This window comes from Leuciscus leuciscus (genome assembly GCF_965113295.1).
Source record: "Leuciscus leuciscus genome assembly, chromosome: 20".
NCBI classification, from domain to species: Eukaryota; Metazoa; Chordata; class Actinopteri; order Cypriniformes; family Leuciscidae; genus Leuciscus; species Leuciscus leuciscus.
The window spans coordinates 17473079-17493390 of NC_138744.1; the positions used below are offsets into that span (position 1 = coordinate 17473079).

At 37.0% G+C, this 20312-nt stretch overlaps 2 protein-coding genes and 1 long non-coding RNA gene across 7 annotated transcripts in view; 2 read left to right on the forward strand and 1 right to left on the reverse strand.

Annotated features, from left to right (window-relative positions):
- LOC309483821 overlaps positions 1-202 on the reverse strand; it is a 172667-nt gene extending 172465 nt beyond the window's left edge. For all 3 annotated transcript variants that reach the window (XR_014200652.1, XR_014200653.1, XR_014200654.1), the window contains exon 1: positions 67-202. This is a non-coding gene — a long non-coding RNA (uncharacterized lncRNA). The remainder of the gene's footprint in view (positions 1-66) is intronic.
- Positions 203-493: 291 nt separating this feature from the next.
- Positions 494-1990, forward strand: riiad1 (regulatory subunit of type II PKA R-subunit domain containing 1). The gene is made up of 4 exons (XM_082149857.1): positions 494-605; positions 896-972; positions 1438-1484; positions 1877-1990. Exons 1-4 carry the CDS (start codon positions 525-527, stop codon positions 1939-1941), a joined length of 270 nt encoding a protein of 89 aa, XP_082005983.1. The 5' UTR covers positions 494-524; the 3' UTR covers positions 1942-1990.
- otoa (otoancorin) lies at positions 1877-20131 on the forward strand. 3 transcript variants are annotated; one of them, XM_082149801.1, is made up of 30 exons: positions 1877-1944; positions 4390-4480; positions 4626-4729; positions 5565-5586; positions 6017-6053; positions 6162-6300; positions 6632-6700; positions 6947-7137; positions 7266-7429; positions 7588-7665; positions 8054-8166; positions 8329-8471; positions 10205-10313; positions 10406-10630; positions 10723-10884; positions 12004-12144; positions 12228-12283; positions 12568-12688; positions 12768-12886; positions 13046-13181; positions 13848-14041; positions 14323-14413; positions 14646-14811; positions 14932-15134; positions 15337-15489; positions 16138-16280; positions 16416-16552; positions 16639-16736; positions 18352-18559; positions 19608-20131. In XM_082149801.1, exons 2-30 carry the CDS (start codon positions 4426-4428, stop codon positions 19685-19687), a joined length of 3657 nt encoding a protein of 1218 aa, XP_082005927.1. In that variant the 5' UTR covers positions 1877-1944; positions 4390-4425; the 3' UTR covers positions 19688-20131. The 3 variants fall into 3 exon arrangements, with proteins under 3 accessions (XP_082005927.1, XP_082005929.1, XP_082005928.1); XM_082149803.1 differs by lacking the exon at positions 1877-1944 and adding an exon at positions 2141-2902 and having other exon boundaries at positions 7591-7665; XM_082149802.1 differs by lacking the exon at positions 1877-1944 and adding an exon at positions 2141-2902 and having other exon boundaries at positions 4392-4480.
- Positions 20132-20312: the final 181 nt, after the last annotated feature.

Consider the following 20312-nt stretch of genomic DNA (forward strand, 5'->3'; position numbering starts at 1 on the left):
TTACAAAAGACTAGCTAAATAATATAGCATTGTATAGCATGTATAAACTAATAAAATATCACTTACCAGTTGGCAATGGCATTATCTGTCTCAGTTTGTGAGCTGACGAGATCAACTAAAGCATCAAAGTTTAGCATTGTCAAGTCAGCACTTTGTATTGTTTGTTTCCATGACGTGTGGTAAAAGCGATGTGTCATCCAATGAAGTCCCTTGAAAAACATCGAGTCTCTCGATTAATTGTTTAATTTGTTTATATTAATGTATTTTTTATTTACTCGCAAAAAATACTGTAGACATATAAAGTTAGCAAGTTCAACCAAATTAGAACAATCAAGTTAATCAATTATTGTTTGTGGGCTGTAGTAACTTCAAGCTAAACAAAGGGGAAATGCATAATCTTGTCATTCAGGACTCTTTAAATAGAATTTTAAAAAATGAAAGTGTGGAAGTGTGTTGCTTAGCAACAGAATGCGTGACACACGTCAACATCAGGTGCTTGGGAGCACAGCAGAAGCTACGCTGTCATGGCGGAGAGAAACGCTCTGGAGAAACTGGATATCGGCGCTTTAAGCCCCGAGCAGCAGGAGAAGCTGCATCACTTCAAGGTATTTTTAATTTAATACTGTGAAGCTGCTTTGATGCAATCTGTATTGTGAAAAGCGCTATACAAATAAACTTGACTTGACTTGACTATTTCATTTTCTGCTGCTGAAAGTTGTTTACGTCGAGTCTGCAAATTGTATTGGAGCTGAATACGTGAAGTAGTTTCATGAGTCATTCTCTTGCTATATGATTTATTAAATAAGCTGTATGGGAAATATGATTGATTTCTGTTAGCAAATGTTTCGAAATCAAATAAATGTAACGTTAAGTGATTTAACATGTCTTACTCCAGATCAAGACGAGGATAGCCAATGAAAAATATTTAAGATCTCATCCAGAGGTGGAAATGTTACTGAGTGACTTCTTACGGTATAGTGTTTTTGCTTTATGTTCATAAAGATCATGATACAGCACATTTAGTTAGATTAACCCCCCCTCAATTCAATTCAGATGAGCTTTATTGGCATGACTTGTACAGCATTGCCAAAGCATTGGCTATTACATAGGCAATGAACAAATAATCAATAAAATTAATCAGTAAACAAATGCATGAATACATTTAAAATAAAAAATAAAAAAAGAAGAAAAGAAATCAGTATCAAATGTAAAAAAACAAAAACTATTTTTACTAAAATATCAAACAATCTCTCTCTCTCTCTCTCTCTCTCTCTCTCTCTCTCTCTCTCTCTCTCTCTCTCTCTCTCTCTCTCTCTCTCCCCCCCTCCCTCTCTCTCTCTCTCTCTCTCTCCCCCTCCCTCTCCCTCTCTCTCTCTCTCTCTTTCTCTCTCTCTCTCTCTCTCTCTCTCTCTCTCTCTCTCTCTCTCTATCTAACAGGAATGTGTTTCTGAAAAGGCCTACGGATATTCGTGAATTTGCAGCAGGTATATTTGTTTATAATGCAACTGTAACATGTAATAAACCTAATCTGTTCTCCAACACATTTGCATAATTTCTTGAAAGTAACTTTGTAGGACATAATCTCCTGATAACATTCAGAAAGTGTTTTTGTTTTATATATTCGATTTTTTCAGTATGTAAATATTCTGTCTCTCACATAGAATAATTTATTGTTCTGCAAAGAAAAAAATTGTTGTACTTATATTAAAAAATATATATATATCTTGCGCTAATGCAATTAAATACATAATACTTCTTAGTTTTTTATAATAATAAATAATTGTATTAAATATTAATCATTATTATGTGCACTATTATGTTAAATTATACTCTTAAATTAAGGCCAGCATATCTCTCTTTCTCTTTTTTCCCCCAGATCATTTCAGTGACCCGGGACTGTCAGAGAAAATTCAGGCCCAAATGAATATCCACAATCAGTGAAAAGTGTGGATTTACACTTTTGTTTTTTAATAAAAAATGCAAAAATGTGTTCCCGTCATGATCCCTCCGTGTTTGAAAGCATCTTTGTTGTACCTCTTCGTTATCAGCAACCATTAGCGTGAATGTATCAGGGGAGAGGACAGTCCAGGCTTGTTTTCTAAATGAGTCCTCTGGGATGAAAGACAAAATGGGCTGAATTGAACAAGTCTTTCTGTTCTTTAAGTATTTCCAGACATACTGAGGCTGACACTAATTACTCACTAATTATTTATATTACATATAACCTTGATCTTTAGTCATTTTAAACTACTTGTTTTCATTCAGTTTTTCATGGATTTGTCCTGAATTTGTATCTAGTTTAACTAAGCAGTCCCAATTAGTGCTGTTTTTCACATTTGGTCGGTCAGTTTGATCTTTTTCGTTTTATAGTTTACAGTTTGATTATCCAAGGGAGAAGTATTGTGCAAGTACCATGTTTCTTTTTTTGGGTTTAACAAGTCACCAGGGACCTAATAAGTTACTGCTCATTCACATGGAAACATCTAATTGTCCTCTCAATGTAACATTTGACTTTAATACAGTACATGAAACTCATTAACCCCAAAAACCTATATAATTAAGCATGCAATTAAAAAGCAGAAAGATACGTTCAGTCTATTTCAAATAGTAATCTCAACTGCTATAAGAGAAGTTTGTGGCTTTATTAGTGGATGATTATTCAAAATCACACTTTTACGTTATTTAAAAATGGCCAGATGATGGAAAATCAAATCTGGACCCCACAAATTTGCAAATGCAATTTCATAGCTGTCACACCTGCATAGATAGTCTTCAAAATCCTGGGGTGGGAGGGGTTGAGAGGACATGAGAGTGGAAAATCATGTTGTAATGAATCTAGTGTGCACCTGTGCTGCAGACTGTCAGCTTCATTTAAACTTGGGTCTCAAGATCATCTCTCACAGTGAGTACCTCCATCACAGTTTTAGCCTATAATCTTGAACATCCTGGTTACCAATTTATTGCTTTAGCTTATTTCTTTTAGTAATTAAATAATTATGATGAATAATTAAATCAAATGTATATTGGTGATGCCCATTTCACTGAAAGAGGTAATACTATTTAAATTGCTTTTTAAGTAAATTTAAGTAATGCTTGTTAAGGACTCATTTCAGAATCAGATAAATATGCATTGTCATATATTTAGTATATTTGTTAAAATCTCTACTTCTGTGAAGATTATAGTACATTTGTACATTGTAAAAAGACAGCAGGATCTATTTAGTGTCTATTTTTACTTGCTCTAACACCCCCAAAAATAACTCTGTTTGTGTAACTTAATGTAGTCAGGATGATTCTGTTATATCAAATAATATTTTGGGATTAATTAATTCCAGTTAATTTACATGTAACCACATGAAGTGCACTTTTATGGTACTTTGCAACCCTTTTTTAACTGCAATGTTCTATTAAGATTTAAGAATTAAGGGAGGGGTATTTAATAGACACAACCCCTTTTTAAAGACCAAATCTTTTTAAAGAGCAATCTTTAAGAGAAAACATAACAGAAGGAAAATGTATGAAAAGACATGTAATTTAAATGGTTAATTTATTATGAGGCAGACTAAAAAAGCAAAATATAAATCTGGCCTCAGTTCATTAATTGAAAATATTATTTGGAGCAACATAATACTCTAGGGCCAAAACAAATAAGCTATTTAAATGAAAGGAAACCCAATCATCTGTAAAATTACTGATTTGCCTTGTCGTATAGCTGGGTCAGAAGTAAAGGCTGTTTTTCTCAAGCTGTATTCCAGTGAGAGTGATCTCACACTGGCAGTATCCTAGCACTCATCCCAAATCCTCACAGGTAGATGAGAGAACGATACATGCAGTACCTGAGAGTCAGTTGGCATGCCTACAAAAACCATAGTGACACTGGAACATATATCCAAGTTTATGTGAGAACAACATATAGCCTACAAATGAGATGCTTTAAAACAGGACGAGACTGGTATGGTTCTGGTTTTTGCGTTAAAATGATAAAATAATTACATCATCTCCATTTAATGTACAGTTAATATTCCCAGTGACTTTCTATCCGATTATTTTGTATGTATTTTATTGCTATTCAAATATCATGCCTATGCATTACATAAATGATTTGACTATCTACAGTTTAATTTTTGTTCTTGCATGTTTAAATAACGCAAGCTATGCAAACATTAGTGTGACTGCATGGAACTGTTTTGCGTGTAATCAGATAAGTATGTCTGGATTGTCTACATGTGATTCACCTGCGTCCGATGACATTACAGATAATAAAGCTGTCACTGGTATCTAGAGACAGTATGTGCAGAAGAGCATTACCCAATTTGATTATTATGTCCGTGTGCATTCATTGCAATGCGATGAATTAATTGAAATCTTCTAAATTAATATTGTCTATAGAGCCTCATCTGGAGAAAGAGAACGGGGAACAACGTGATGGGGTTTTATAGAGAGGGTTTGGTCCTCTCTCTTCTCATCCAATGGGCGACAGGTAAACTAGTTGAATAGTATCACACTTTTAAAATGTAATAATTTAAATCTAAAATAGAGTTTTGTGAAGCTTGTTGGATAACAACGAGCAACAAAACGTGATTCATTTCATCATAAATGTTCTACCGTTTTGTTATTCTATACAGTAATGTCCCAGGATGTGATGGGACCAGTGATGCCTGATCGTAACCAGTCAACAGTAGACTTTCCCAAACTACCGGCAGACTTCAGGGAAATGGCCAAGAAATTGGTAACTTAGTACCACAAGATCATTGGTTGCATCTTATACTGAAAACACTATAGTAGGGTAAATAGGTGTTTCCTCGACTATAGGCATTACTGAAACACTATTTTCGGAACCAAAAATGACATTTTTCGGAATAAAATCACTGACTGTTTTGTCTTGCCGAGGCTGATTTAATTGCTAGCATATTTAATTTTTTTGCACAATTTAACAAAGTTACAGCTTGATTAGAAAAGATGCCCTGCCCAATACAATAATCTCTTCACTGGGACTGTATGGCAAGGCAAGGAGAGGAGATGAGAATGTATGTAGCCTGTACTTTTATTAACTGAAATAATAAGGATAAAAACAGGAATCAAACAGGAGAAGGCAAAAACACAAGTATTTAACAAGCTAAACATAAAGACAACTGAGAGCTGAGGAAACCTGAGATTCACAAGTGATATTTACCTTTGTTTCCATCACATGACTTGTTACATGAATCTTTACTTCAGTCATGCTCTTAACAGTCTTGTTTTGAATGAAAGATAATTTAAAAATATTTGGATTACGTAAAAATGTACATACATACTTTTTTTTTTTATTATTATAATTTTTCACTGTGTTTGGATTATCTTCATTTAAATTTATACATTTTAATGATGGATTTTCATGTTTAAATATTTAATGTCTGGGTCTGATAAGGGGAAAAAATCTTGTGATGAAATTGAAATATTTCATGAGTCATTAACCAACAATACATATTTGTGTGTGTGTAAGTCTTATTCAGAAGCACAAATTGCACTTTCCACTTACATTGTTTCATAATTTCATAATTATGTTTTCTTTTCTTTTTTGACAGATGATCACATGCTTCAAGAAAGGTAAAATGTCAGAAGGCATACAGCCACATTTGCCATTATCTCTTAGTTTGAACACATTTGGCCTTACATAATCATGGTATAAAAATGACTTATGTGTTGCACCTGCATGTACTTAATAAAATAAATTATGTAGAGAGCTATATTACATAAACCATATGCAAATGCGAGTGCCCAAGGAAATCTGTATAGGACATATTTGCATATTTCAGCTGGAAAAAAAAAGAAGTTCCATTTGAGGTCTCCCACGCCCTGAACAAAATGTATTAATCTAGACATCATAATCTACTAATCTTTCATCATAAATCCAATTTGATATTTTGAAGTCAGATAGCAATTAAATGTTTTTCCCTTTGTTTCCAGTCATAAAGAGAGAGTGTTTCTCTGTCATGAATTGTGTCTTTTGTTAAATGATGTGGTTGTTTTGTTTTAGGTTACCATGTGCCTGTAATGAACAATTCACTGAACAGGTAGACTGCCACTGAACTGATGATATATTGCCAGGTGTATATTTGAATACTAATGATCCCATTTCATTGCATGGAAAACGTCCACATATTTTCCCTTTCATCTGTCAGCTCATATGCGCAGACACAAAACCAGATGATGCAGAGCCCCATCTCTATGTTTGTAGAGCTTCTCTCCTCACTCTCTCCATCCTTCTCCATCCCTCTCTCCAATGACAATGGCACGGCAGATGAGAAGGGCCCAGTCTGGGTAACTCTCACTATTCCAAACACACTCATATGGTAGCTTTCTAACTAGGGGCTTCCAATTTACTTGTTTTGATGTTAAAGACACTTAGTTACTACAAGACTAACTCTCACCCAAAGCCTAGCAACCCAACAATAGAACATTTTGTAACTTTAGAAAAGACACTTTGTGAACCATTCATAGGGTTCTTCTTTCATATTTAGGTAAGTGATATAGGGACATTGTTTGCCAAATCTATATGCTTACATACAGAGAGATACAGGAAGATACCCATATTTCTTTATTCTACCTTTATTTTATGTTCATCCTGATGGGAAATCTACAATAAAATCAGGAAATTGTTGAGAAGATGTGGAATTGCACCGACATGGGCCATATGATTGAGCTCATGAGAAACACTACGGTTAGTGCTATAATATAATATAATATAATATAATATAATATAATATAATATAATATAATATAATATAATATAATATAATATAATATAATATAATATAATATAATATAATATTTAGTGTAAATTAAGTTGATCTTTAAGTTTGGTAACTCTTATCTATGTGGCAGTGCCTCATATTTGTTGCCTTCTTTTGGAGGCAAAAGGACTAACATACCTTCTCTACCTTCTTTTTTACATTTGCACACTCAGGAGAGCCCTCGTTGTTTAATGCGGGCATTCGTGGCTCCTCTTTCCTGGTTGGCCATTATGCAGAATGGAACATCCCTCAACAAAGAGGATCTAACAAAGCTTTTATGGGCGGCTAAACCTTTCTTAGAAACAATGCCTCCATCTAGCTTTGTTCTGCCAGCATTTTCACAAAGCTCTCACCTGGCTGAAATGTAAGTTTATTCCTTTTTATTAAACTCAAGTGACTGAACTTATGGCATACCTTAATCTATAATTTTGATGCAAAATTTTGCATCACCCTGTTTGTGTCTGTCATCTCACCTCCCTCATTATGCTCAAGGATGAAGGTGTTTAGTGAGATGTTCAGCGTTCTTTCTGAGGAGCAGAGGAATGAGATTATAGGGTGGGTCAAAGAAAGAGTTGCACAAAATGAATTTAACTGCAGTCTGAAAGCACCTGCCTCCAGCATCCTTCCTTCTAAACCACTGGAAAAACCTACCATGGGTAAGTTTTAAGTAACCTATAAGCTTTTATCAAAACAGATTTGATTAATTATAAATGTGATGTGATGTGATTGATGTAGTGTAATGTAATGTACTGTAATACAATGTAATATAATATTATGACACAAATAATCTGTTCAACAATTCTCTTGACTAAAGTAGCAAATGGCTCATCAGTCAGTGGGGTGTCTCAGAGCAGACCTGGTGCTGAAGCGACTGACCATCATGCAATGAATGGTAAATTGGAGAAAAGTGGATGAAAGAACTGAAAACAAAAAATTAATGGAATGGCAAACTGTTGAAGAGGTAGAGAGGAACATTGGGAAAGAAAATGTAGCAAATACAGAGACAGAAAAGCGTGTGGTGGAAAGATAAGAGAGTTATATGGAGAACTGCAATGATACAGTGGATCATAAACAGAAGAGTGAAAAACACCAAAGATAAACAATACAGATATATGAAGAGAGGAGAATTATTAATTACATTAAAAAAAATTATATTATTGAGTTATTTTGTTTATTTCTTGATTTATTTGCATTCTTTTTTTACTTAGAGAGTGCTTTGCAAGCAATCATTCAACGTTTGTCTGTCTGTCTCTTTTTCTTTATTTTATCTTCAACTGCAGTCCGTACATGTCCTCCTGGACTTCTCTGGCTGAAGGCTAGGGTGTTGGCAATGATGGGGCCTTTCCTATCCCGGCTGCCTTTTGAGGAAGCAAAGACCATCCCTAAAGAAGAGGTCCGTATCTGTGACATGACATGCAAACCAATATCATAACTCTTATATGTATTGTTCCATGGTATTTTTTGTCTCAGAGCCAGCCATACTAACATAATCTAAATCCAAAACTACCTATAACTCAACAAATTCAATGACTATGATAATCTTTCTCTTTCTCAGCTATGTGAGTTTTTCAGGACTCCAGATTTCTCTCCATCTTTTCATAATGTTATTGGCATACAGCCCGCCCTGGGCCGGACACTTTTTCAACGCTTGAAACAAGAGTGTTCCAGCAGTGACAATTTCACTCAAAACATGGACAGGTTAGGATCTGCATCATGAGTGTGTGTTAAGTCTTTGGTAAATGATATTCGAGTTAACAGAAGTGATACACTGATTCTTCTGGAAGCCATTGCAGCTCCATGGTAAAAATAAAAAAAGTAACCGTGTGATTAAAAACTCGAAAGTTTAAAATAAGAAATAAAGTCTTATTGAGACAGTCACACTGTGAGAAATAAAGTTGCAATAACAAGAGATATATAGTTGCACTGCGATACAGAAAGTCCCATTGTGACATTAAGTCACAATAACAAGAAAAAAGTTGAAAATTGTTATAAAAAGTTATAAAATGTATAAATTATAAGTCACAATTATAAGAAACAAAGTTGCAGTTTGAAACAAAGCCACATTGTGAAATGTGAAATGAAGTTGCAAATACCAAAATAAAGTCACATTGTGAGATATAAAGTCACATTTGTAATAAACATAGTCACAATTGTGAGACATAGTCACTGGCCACTTTATTAGGTACACCTTACTAGTACTGGGTTAGACCCCCTTTTGCCTTCAGAACTTCCTTAATTCTTTATAAAATAGATTCAAGAAGGTGCTGGAAATATTCCTCAGAAATTCTGGTCCATATTGATATGAGAGCACATCCTTGATGCGAATCTCCCTTTCCACCACATCTCAAAGGTGCTCTTTTGGATAGAGATCTGTTGACTGTGGATATATGAATATAGTAAATTCATTGCCGTGTTCAAGAAACCATTCTGAGATGATTTAAGCTTTGTGACATGGCGCATTATCCTGTTCGAAGTAGCCATCCGAAAATGGATACACTCTGGTCATAAAGGGATGGAGATTATCACCAATAGGCTGTGGCTTTTAAATTATGCGCAATTATGTGGCTTTTAAATTATGCGCAATTTGGGTACAAAGGGACCCAAAGTGTGCAAGAAAATATCCCACACACCATTACACCACCATCAGCAGCCTGAACCGTTGAAACAAGGCAGGATGGAGTTCTTCAGGAGTGGCACCCAGTGTGTCTTCTGCTGCCGTTGCCCTTCTGCTTCAAGGTTCGATGTGTTGTGCATTTAGCGATGCTCTTTTGCATACATTCGTTATAACAAGTGGGTATTTGAGTTGTTATTGCCTTTCTATCAGCTCGAAACCAGTCTGGCCATTCTCATCTGACCTCTGGCATCAACTAGTCATTTTCACCAACAGAACTGCCACTCACTGGATATGTTTTCTTTTTCCGGCCAAATAAAGCCTGGAGATGGTTATGCATGAAAATCCTAGTACATCAGCAGTTTCTGAAATACTCAGACCAGCCCATCTGACACCAACAACCATGCCATGTTCAAAGTCACTTAAAATCTCCTTTCTTCCCCATTCTGATACTCAGTTTGAACTTCAGCAGATCGTTTTTTACCATGTCTACATGCCTAAATGCACTGGGCTGCTTCCATGTGATTGGCTGATTAGATATTTGTGTGAGCAAGCAGTCGAACAGGTGTACCCAATAAAGTGGCTGGAGAATGTAAAGTCCCATATGAAATATAAAGTGAGATATAAATTCCCACTGTGAAATATAATGTCGCAATTGTTTAAAAAAAAGTTGTAAAATATAAAGTCACATTGTGAGATATCAAGTCGCAATTATGTTTTTAGTTTTTTTTTAGTCCATGGATTCTCCCTTACTCTACCTGGAAGAACATCTTCAAAACATATCCAATCCTGTTTCATCAACTTCTTTCTGTTTTCACAGATTGGGCTCTCTGGCTTGTTTTTTTGATGGCGCAATGTCTCTGAATCTGAATCTTAGTAGAAAACTGCTGTCTCAGATTGATGCCTGTAAAAACTCTGAAATAGACAAGGTCAGAACTGCCACTTTATTGAATCATTGCTGCTCCTAAATATTTGTAGCGTAACTGTAATCTTATTGTCATTCCACTCAACCCTCCCTCAGGTGAAGAGGCAGTTAGTACAGAACATTATGGAGAAAGATGATGGTTTGTCTTCCTCTCCTGTGATGCTCCAGTCTCTGGGATCCTCTGTGTCTGTTCTTCCACTTTCCAAGCTGTCCCACTTCACCCCTGAGGACCTGAACAACATCTTCAGCAGCTTGAGCCAGGCCAAATGGAGCCCAGCTCAAGCTAAAACTCTGGCTCAGAAACTGTTTGAAGCTACTAAGGTTTGATTTGTCTGCTCAGTTTACACAATCTGTTTTCTGTTTCTTGATTAACCCATTTATTGTTTTCACAAGTTTTCATTGTTTTTTTTTAGAATATAAGTAGTGAGAGGCTGCTGTCTCTGGGTTCGATGGTGAGAGGGGTGGCCAGTGCCGTCCTCAAGAATGTGAAGGCAAAAGGTCTGCTGGGAAATGAAGCCCTGGAAACTATGAGTGAGAAGATGTCCTCCCTACAGAGAGCAACATTACTGGACGCGGTAAGAATCAGATGAGTTTGTTCAGAAAGAGATGGAAAAGATAAGGAGAAAGAAACTCTTATTACGGCTTTTCACACTGCACTTAACCCCAGATCATCGTCATTCTACACACTGCTTTTTATCCCAGGTAAAAGCAGTGTTTTACCCTTGTAATTTAGAACTGGGGTTAGCACAGCTTTTTACCCGGGGTTATGAAACCCTTCTCCGGAGCAAGGTTAGCACTTTTGAGGTGTTGACCCTGCACTGCCAAACAATGCGGTGTTATAATGTTACCACTAGATGCCTAATAGCAACGACAACCAATATTATACCTCATATTCACATGCTTTGGACAGGTATGGAAACACTGTGTGTTGTATAAACTTAGCGTTTGAGGGGAGATATGTCAAAAGGTGACAGAAAACTCTACAATTGGAGTACAGTAGAGATTGATTTATTCTTATGTTTAAAGTCCAAAATGTCAGGATAAACTTGAAAGTACCGTACGGTCTGCAATATTATGAGGATGCGCAATGCTTGAGTCTTCATGTAAACATATCACGTTCAGCGTTCGGCCAATCAGTGACACTGACACCACAAATATGCAAATAAGAACATTAAACCAGATGTAGCAATGTTAAAGGTTCAGTGAAGAAGGAGGCGGGAACCAGCAAATGTTCAACATAAACTTTAATCATAAAATAAACAAACACCAAAATGAAAGTAACACAAAGCAACAACATAAAGTCCCAGGCCTGGTCCTCTCTCGTCCTTTACTGTTGCCACTCCTCGTTTTATCCTTCCGGACCTCCTCCATGAGACTCGAGGCCTTTCACGCCACCGGCCTCACTCCATTCCCACGGAGGAAGGAACCGTGTGAAAAGACATCTTAGGAATACCCAGGTTTAATTGTTGACCCCAGGTAAATTTTGGGTAATGTGAAAAGTGAAGGCAGGATTCCGTTTAACCCGGGGTTTAGAATGACTCAGGGTTAACTATTTCAAGTGTGAAAAGCTCTATTGTTTGCAAATTGCAAGTGACCACAAAAGTATTAATGAAAGTTGCTATGGCTCTTCCTTGAGTTTTTTCTCTCTCTCTCTCTCTCTCTCTCTCTCTCTCTTGATTTTGTCAACTCCTCAGTTCCGCCGTGATGTGAATGCATCTGAACTGGTGAAAGGCTTGCCAGATTCTCTCCTCTCTTCTCTGTCTCTGTCCACGCTGGAGAAGGCAAACCTCAGCTCGGTGGACCAGCTCCAGGGACGCGGCTGGACTCCTGCTCAAGTACACAAACTAGACAGTCACATAAAAATCCAAATATATTACAATTCCATACATTTTTCTCCATTTTTTTCCTCTCCGTGTAGTCGGCTTTCCTTTTGAAGAAGATTTTGGGTAATAACATCAACCTTAGCGAATTACGGTAAGACTCTTTATGATTGCAACATAATACAGTTAACTTTACATAGCCCTTAAAGAATCATTTTTAAATGGGAGGGAGAAAATCTTAAATAAAAAAATAATAATAACTAAATGAAAATGGTAATAAATAAATTGAAATCCCGCTTTATGAAACTGGCACTGTATATAAAATAAATCCATCTTATTTTTTAATCTGTCTTTTATAAAACACATATTTAATAATAAAAATGTATGTTGTCCACATAAGAAGCAGTATCTTGATCAAGCTCACGGTGTTTTCAACAGAAAGCTGGGTCAGGCTGTACAAGGTGTCACCTGTGAAATGATGGGAAAAATCAATCGAACTGATGCTTTGGAAATGGCACAGACACTTAACAAATCCAGCGCGTGGCTCTCCAGGGTTCAGGTAAACATCACACATTCTTTCATCAGCTCTGCCACTTTTCCATGATCAAATCTATAAAAAAACTGATTCTCATTCTCAGATGCGCTGTGCAGCTCAAAAACTTTTTGCAAGTCTAGAGGAACAGAGACCAGGATATTTCAGTGACATAAAAAACTCTGAGCTCCAGGCCATCCCAGCTCTGCTACTTATCCATCTACCGTAAGAACAGAACAGCGCTATTTAACATACATTTACATTTAAATTCTTACTAATTATTCAATTTATACTAAGTTGAAATCATATGCTAAGAAAGGCGGGATATTCTTTTTCTTTCATTTTTCCCTCTCACACGTATCCATACTGTCATGACACGTTCAGAGTGGAGAAGATTCAAAACCTGTCAGATGCTGTGTGTCCTGCTTTCATGGAGAAGATGACGCAAGTGAACCTGACCTTTCTGCCAAACAGTTCTCCGGCACGCTACGCACTTACCAGAAGAGCCATTGGCTGCCTGGTAATACAAGCACATGCTTTTCTTCTCATGTCTAAAAACCCCACATGTTGCTGTTTGCAACCCATTTCACTGCTGTAATGTGATGCATTTCTGAGTAAAACAGGATATTCAACCAGGAAAAATGTAGGGTGGGACTTATCCATCATGAATTGATTTTATGGTGTGCATTAATACCAGAATAAAGTCAGACTAAATGTGAGTTTGCTATACATTTAAAAAAAGAGAGAATATGCTAGACTAAGGGGCCATTCACACAGAATGCGTTTTGCATTTCACTGCACTGCTTTTCATGGATTAAAGCAAAAAATAAATAAATCTTCTGACTAAAAACGTAGTATTGTAATAAGGTTATGACACCAAGATTTTGGATACCAGTGAAATTTCTCAATTCTCGATTCCAATTTCAGTACCAAAGCAAAAACTATCCTGACTAATATAATGTTAAAATATTATTAAAGACAAGTAAATTGTCCCTAATAAAATAAGATTAACGAATTACAAATAAATGTAACAGAACAAAGATAAAAAAAATTCTGGTAGATCAACAGTATTCAGGCATACAGAAATTGAATAATCAAATGTAAGCAAGTAAGTCTTGTATGTAAGTGTTATATTCCTGACAGGAACTACTGCAGGCAACCTAATCTGTATCCTGTTTCTGTGCAGAAGGGGAATGTCTCTGTTCTGTCTGCAGCAGAGGTTTTGACTCTAGGCCCTCTGGTTTGTGAGTTAGACCCAGCCTGGATCTCCTCTCTGAACCCCGCGGCTCTGAACTCCACCCTGCAGGCTCTCGCCTCCTGTCAGTATATCCAACAACAGCACAGAGAGCATCTGTTCAGACTGCTTACAGGCACATATGGGTAACAGCATCACACAAACCAAAGTGGGTTCACACAACCCACAATCTCACACATAACCTCAGACCTCACATCCCTGCTGGTTTTTTTGTTTTGTTTGTTTTTTTCATTGTTAAAGAGGCTATGCCTACTGTGGCTTCAAGACAAGATCATTTTAAACATTTGGAAAAAAAAATCTTTACATTAAACAGCCACCTTTTTCCAGCCTTAAAACATTCAGCTGTGCTGGAATTAGACATTTTGCATTGGTGTTAATAATATATTTGTCTTTTTATTTAAACAAGGGATCCTGCTAACTGGTCAGAGGTGGACATGAGGGCACTTGGTCCTCTTTTGTTACTTAATGACACTGCTGTTGAAAAGCTGCCATCCAAAGTAAGAATCTCATTTATTTATTTTACAGGTGATTTATTTACATTTAATACATATAAATTAATTAATAATTGATTCTTAATTTGATTTTGAATGGCACTTTTAGTCCTCCATACCATAACAGATGTGTTATTTATAACTGGCAGATGTTATTTCAGTTAAACTGACTAATTTTTTATTATTATTTATTTTCATTTACCAATCCACCCCTCCGTCCTGCTCTTCTGTCCTGCAGATCTGGCTGAGGTCATATCTGTCAGATCTGATGGATAGTTTGCCCAGTCAGCCTGTGGTTCCTCCTCCAAAGGAATTCCGCTATTGGCTTGATCTCTCTGCTCTTCGCCGCAAACTTTTTGAGCTCAAAACGAGTAGCACATTACAAAATCGCAGGAAGCGTGAAGGTATGTGGGCCAGAAAGTGCATAATATGGTAGAGAAACAATGTCTTTGTGAAACCAGACAGTTAATGATATTGTTCTACGAGAATAACCAATAATGGAAATGATTTTATCTTTCTGGCAGTGGCGGTTTCTCTCACAGTGATGTCTACTCTAGAGCCTACACTCATTTATATTGAGGACCTAAAACAGGGGAATGTATACTGGACTCCCACCCAGCTCAGTAAAATGACCATGCAGACTTTTAAAGATGCCATGCCAACATTAGGAGAGATAAACAACTACAGCACAGAACAACTGGCTGCACTCAAAGCAAAAATTGTGGAGGTACACACACACACACACACACACACACACACACACACACACACACACACACACACACACACACACACACACACACACTTTAAGGTTGCTGAAGTCTAGAAAAATAGATTACATTCTAATATATGCACAACAACAGAATCTAAAAAAACACATTTACATCTGGACTGCAGTGATCAAAGACAATGTCTATTGTTTATTGCAGGCATGGGGCAGTGTGTCCATGTTGAATGAGTCCCAGATTGCTCAACTGGGCTGCATCTGCCAGGGTTTCAGTGCTGAAGAGCTGGGAAACCTCAGCATCGCCTCACTGGACACTCTGGAAATGCTGACTGCCTGCAACTTTAACCAGACACAGGTAATACAAACAAGCACACATTCAGTCACCAAACAGCAACTAGAATTTATATTTAAAACGTGGTAAAAATACTATGAAAGAAGCATATGTATGAATTTATTTATTTATTTATTCACACTACCATTCAAAAGTTATTAAGAAATTAATATTTTTATTCACTGAGGATGCATTAAACTGATCAAAAGTGACAGTAAAAATATTTATCCTTTTCAAATAAATGAACTTGTTCATCAAAGAATCATGAACAAAAAATTGTATCCCAGTTTGCACAAAAATATTAAGCAGCACATTATTTTTAAACATTGATAGTAAGAAATGTTAATTGAGCACCAAATCAGCATATATGAAATATGATTTCTGAAGGATCATGTGACACTGAAGACTGGAGTAATGATGCTGAAAACCAGTTATTTAAAACTGTAATCTTTTTTTTTAATAATATTACTGTTATTACTGTATTTTTTAGCAAATAAATGCAGCCTTGAAAGATTCTTTTCAAAAACATTGAAAAATCTTACCAACCCTAAACATTTGAATGGTAGAGTATTTATTTATTAATTGGTATTTAGCATAGATTAAATATATACAAAACCAAAATAAGCAAAGCAGAAAAACAAACATAAATACTGAAAGTGATGGATTCTGCAGAGGACAGCCATCTGGCAGGCTTTTGAAAGGGTGACTGGAGTCAGCGTGCCTGGACTAGGACATCTGGAGATGATGGGACTGGGACAGTTTATCTGTGGTCTACAACCTGCCCAGATTGATCAGCTAAATTCCACCAGCTTTAGGTACTTGCACATTTGTGGCTATATTTTCATTTTCAACTATGTTTATGTACACTACAGCACAACATAGCCACTGTTAAGCAAATACTGTAAACAGACTTGGTCATTGGGATGTCCTGTGATATGTGTCTTTACCAGGGAGGCAGTAGAGGCGGTGGGCCGTGCTGCTTGTCTTCTGAACGTTACAGAGCGTCTTAAGGAAAAGGCAGTGGCTGCATTTGGAAAGCCAGAAACTTGGACTGAAGCTCAAGTTAGTGAAATGGGCAACATCCTTGGTGAGGACAACTACTTTAAGTTTATTATGTAAAATAGTTTACATTTAAAATGCAAGAACTGCCTTTGTCATTGAATGTCTCTCTAGCTGGTCTAAGCACTGTTGAGCTGGGACGTCTAAATGCATCCGTCTTGCCATTCATTCAGCGGTCCGCCATCCCTCTCATACCCTCGGATCGCTTAGCTGTAAGTTTTCTCTCTTTTTTGCAATCTTATTTTTTTATTTAGCTCCTGGTTCAGTTATTATTATATGTTGCATCAGTACTTAAAGGTGCAGTAAGTGATTTCTGAGGGGGTGTATACACTCATTCTGGGGGAGGAGAGAGAGTGAGCAAGAGGGAGATTTAAAAAAAGACTGCAGAAAGGGCTATGATACATTACAAAAGAGAAAAGATCAGAGGAATATCACTGGAAAAGGAAGGGTTATGGTCAGGCAAGAGTTTTAGGACCCGCGTTAATATTAGAAAAGCTTTCCAGCGCTGGAGAGAGCTGAAGGCCTGAAAATGAATGCAGAGGTTGCGTTGTTTCTGCTACATACGTGAGTAACACTGGTTTTGAGTGTCATTGTTTGTCTGGAGCTGGTGTGCTGCTGGCGACTAACAACAAACTCTTGCTTTTATACTCTTGTGTACTGTACACAAGAGTATACAAGAATCAAATATCAACAGTGTTCAACAATGTTTCTTGAAAATCGCTTACTGTACAATGGGCTTTATGCACAGCTACACTACTTCCTGAACTTCAGCCAGCTCTTTGTTTCCTGTCTGCCATTATTGGACAAACTGATTAATCCAGGTGTGTCTGATTATTGTTACTGAGGTCAGGCAAACCTGGATTAATCAGTTTGTCCAATAATGACAGACAGGAAACAAAGAGCTGGCTGAAGTTCAGGAAGTAGTGCAGCTGTGCATAAAGCCCATTGAGTTGATCTGTAAGTAAAGTCAAGTCAAGTCAAGTCACCTTTATACAATACAGACTGTTTCAAAGCAGCTTCACAGTGATAAACAGGAAAATAATTATCAAATTTCATCAAATATGAGAAAAATTTAATTTCTGCTGTAAAGCAACTCTAAAAAGACAATGGTGTCATTCAGCTGAAGTTGGTTCAGTGTTGATTCAATTCAGTTCAATAACTGTGTTATGAAATGAGTTCAATTCAGCTATAAGCAGCTTTACAGAGGACAATAGTGCTGTTATTCACTTGAGTCAGATCAAAGTTGATTCAGTTCAGTTCATTAACAGTGTGTTAATAAGATGTTGCATAATTCATCAATTATGAGACAAAGTCGAATCAGCTATAAAGCACTGCAGAAAACAGTGGTGTCATCCAGCTCAATTCAGTTTAGGGTTAGCTTTCATTCAATAATAATGGGCGAATTCCAATCGGAAGTGAGCATCCCTTTGCCCTACTCATTTTGAAGGGCAGAGTCTTTGAAGTAGGGACTTTGGAGTGAGCAGGGCACTTGAGTGTCATAATGCAGCTGTTTGGAATGCACTTGGCGAAGGGAGTGATGAATGACAATGTAATTTCCTCATTAAATCGCATTTGTTCCTACTATATAATAGAACTATATAGAACATACTTTTTTTTTGCGGTTTAGAGTGTGCAATTTTGGAGGCAATCGATAAAATAACCCTTCGCTAATGGACTTGTGGAAGGGCCCTTCGTGAAGGGATTCAGGTGTTCACTTTTGTTTGAAATGCCCCTCAAATGGCACCCCCTTCCCTCAGTGGCCTTCAAGGCTGTAAAAACGCCATTTGGAATATGCCCAAAGAAGTTTCTGTCATAATTTGTGTTCAGGCAATGTCAGTCAGCCAGTTGAAGGCTTTGGGTCCTGAAAATGCTGCCATGGTCACGGAGGCTCAGCGCGCAGGGCTGAGAGTCGATCAAAAGTCTGCACTGGATGAAGCCGTGGGTCTGAAAACTGCACGTGCTGAAGTGTCCACTGGAAACACCAGTGCAAGCTCCAGTGGATCAGTCCCAGCTACCCCACTGCCACTAAAAGGAGGCGAGTGACAGGAGAAGGTTTTAACCTGTTTGAAAAACCAACACAACCTCACAGCAATTTGTAACTATTTTACGGTTTGCTCAATCGGTGGCAAATTCGTACAATCTCAATCGTATGTTGACGTACGATCTGTTTAAACCCCAGTGATGGGTAATGTTATGGCAGTTTAATTCACTAAACAATCATCTTTGGCGTAAGAGACAGTCTGGAATCAGATGATCATTAAAAAGTAATTTATTCTTGCAAGAAGGCCCAGTTGCCACACAGAAGTCACAAGTACAGTCTGTGGAACAAGTGCGACCAGGAGGGAGGGGCAGGCCAGTCTTTATACTCTGTTATTGTTATCTTCCAAGGTTCTTTAAACTCCAGAGATGGATAAGACACCACCAGTGATCCTATTATACTGAACTTTAGTTTAGCTTAACTTACTGCCTGCAAGTCCTAAATTGGACAGCCCTTTGACCTTAGGGGTCAGGGCTTCAGCCTTCAAAGCTCTCCCCCTCTTTCTCCTGCCTCACAGAAGTTCCACATCAATCATTATATCACATAGTCAGCAACACACATAGTAGTCAATCCTGTGTATGTTAATGAAAATCAAAGTAAGTAATGAAAATCAAAAATCTCCCATTACAGTAAGTTTAGGGGCGGTCCAATGATTTTCTTTTAAAAATCATACGAATTCATACGAAATCGCCACCTCGTGAAATAGTTACGTTTTCCTGTGAGAATGGGCCTAGTTTCACAGACAGGGCTTAGATTAAGCCAGGATTAAAGCTTAGTTCAATTAGGACATTTAAGTAGCTTTAATAAACGTGCCCTACTGATGTGCATCTTGAGACAAAACAATGGCACTGATATATTTTAGTGCAAGTTCCTTTCAGTTAAAACAGCTCAAACATTTTAGTCTGGGACTAGACTTAAGCCTTGTCTGTGAAACCAGGGGGGGAATCTTCTAGATAAAGATTACATTTGGATATTTTAGTTGCATTTTTATTATAAAAACAATTGTAATCTTCAATTTACAGATATGTTTCTCTTCCTCCTCCAGGCGCAGCAGTAGAGAGCATGACAGGATGTGTCCTCCTCATGCAGGCCATGGTGCTGATGTTACTTAGATACATTCTCTAAGAAGAAGAAGAAGGGTCAAAAGTCACAGATATAGCATGTGTCAGATGGCAGATTCGCATGATCATGTTAACCAGTAGATTAGTATCTGGCCATTTAAGAATTGCTATATTTCAAAATGATATTTAAAACGTAGTCACTGAATGCACATTTTAACTTTAAAATAAAGCCAAATATAGTATGGTGAGGCAGGGGTTTGATAAGGCTGGGGTCTATCCCATTACATGTATTTTATAGAAAAACTATATTTGATAATACTGCTGTTTAGATCTTTTCACATGCAGATTTATTATTATTCTATGAGATATTTAATACTGTGAATACTTCATTAAATTGTTTTATCATCAAATAATTTAATTCCAGTTACATGTTTGTATTAGAGGTTGTGTTCTTTGGTAGCATAATTTGAATAATTTATACCCCAACATGAGGTTAATAAAAGTCTTATCTGTAAAGAGAGCAAGTGTGAAATTTGAATACAGTCAAACCAGAGACTTTCACACTGTGGTGTAACAGGCCACAAAATTGTGTGATTTGTCTCACCTACTTTGTCTTTGTCCACTCTTGTCGGCTAAAAGCGAAGTTATGAAAATTATTCAAAATGGCTAGTACGCCTCATTTATCGTCA

Excerpts from the sequence above, each read along its gene's own strand:
- otoa (XM_082149801.1), top strand. The coding sequence starts at position 4,426 with ATGGGGTTTTATAGAGAGGGTTTGGTCCTCTCTCTTCTCATCCAATGG. Across the intron at positions 4,481-4,625 it reads TCTCATCCAATGGGCGACAG|TAATGTCCCAGGATGTGATG; the intron begins GTAAACTAGTTG and ends TATTCTATACAG. Across the intron at positions 5,587-6,016 it reads GATCACATGCTTCAAGAAAG|GTTACCATGTGCCTGTAATG; the intron begins GTAAAATGTCAG and ends GTTTTGTTTTAG.
- riiad1 (XM_082149857.1), top strand. The coding sequence starts at position 525 with ATGGCGGAGAGAAACGCTCTGGAGAAACTGGATATCGGCGCTTTAAGC. Across the intron at positions 606-895 it reads AGAAGCTGCATCACTTCAAG|ATCAAGACGAGGATAGCCAA; the intron begins GTATTTTTAATT and ends GTCTTACTCCAG. Across the intron at positions 1,485-1,876 it reads TATTCGTGAATTTGCAGCAG|ATCATTTCAGTGACCCGGGA; the intron begins GTATATTTGTTT and ends TTTTTCCCCCAG.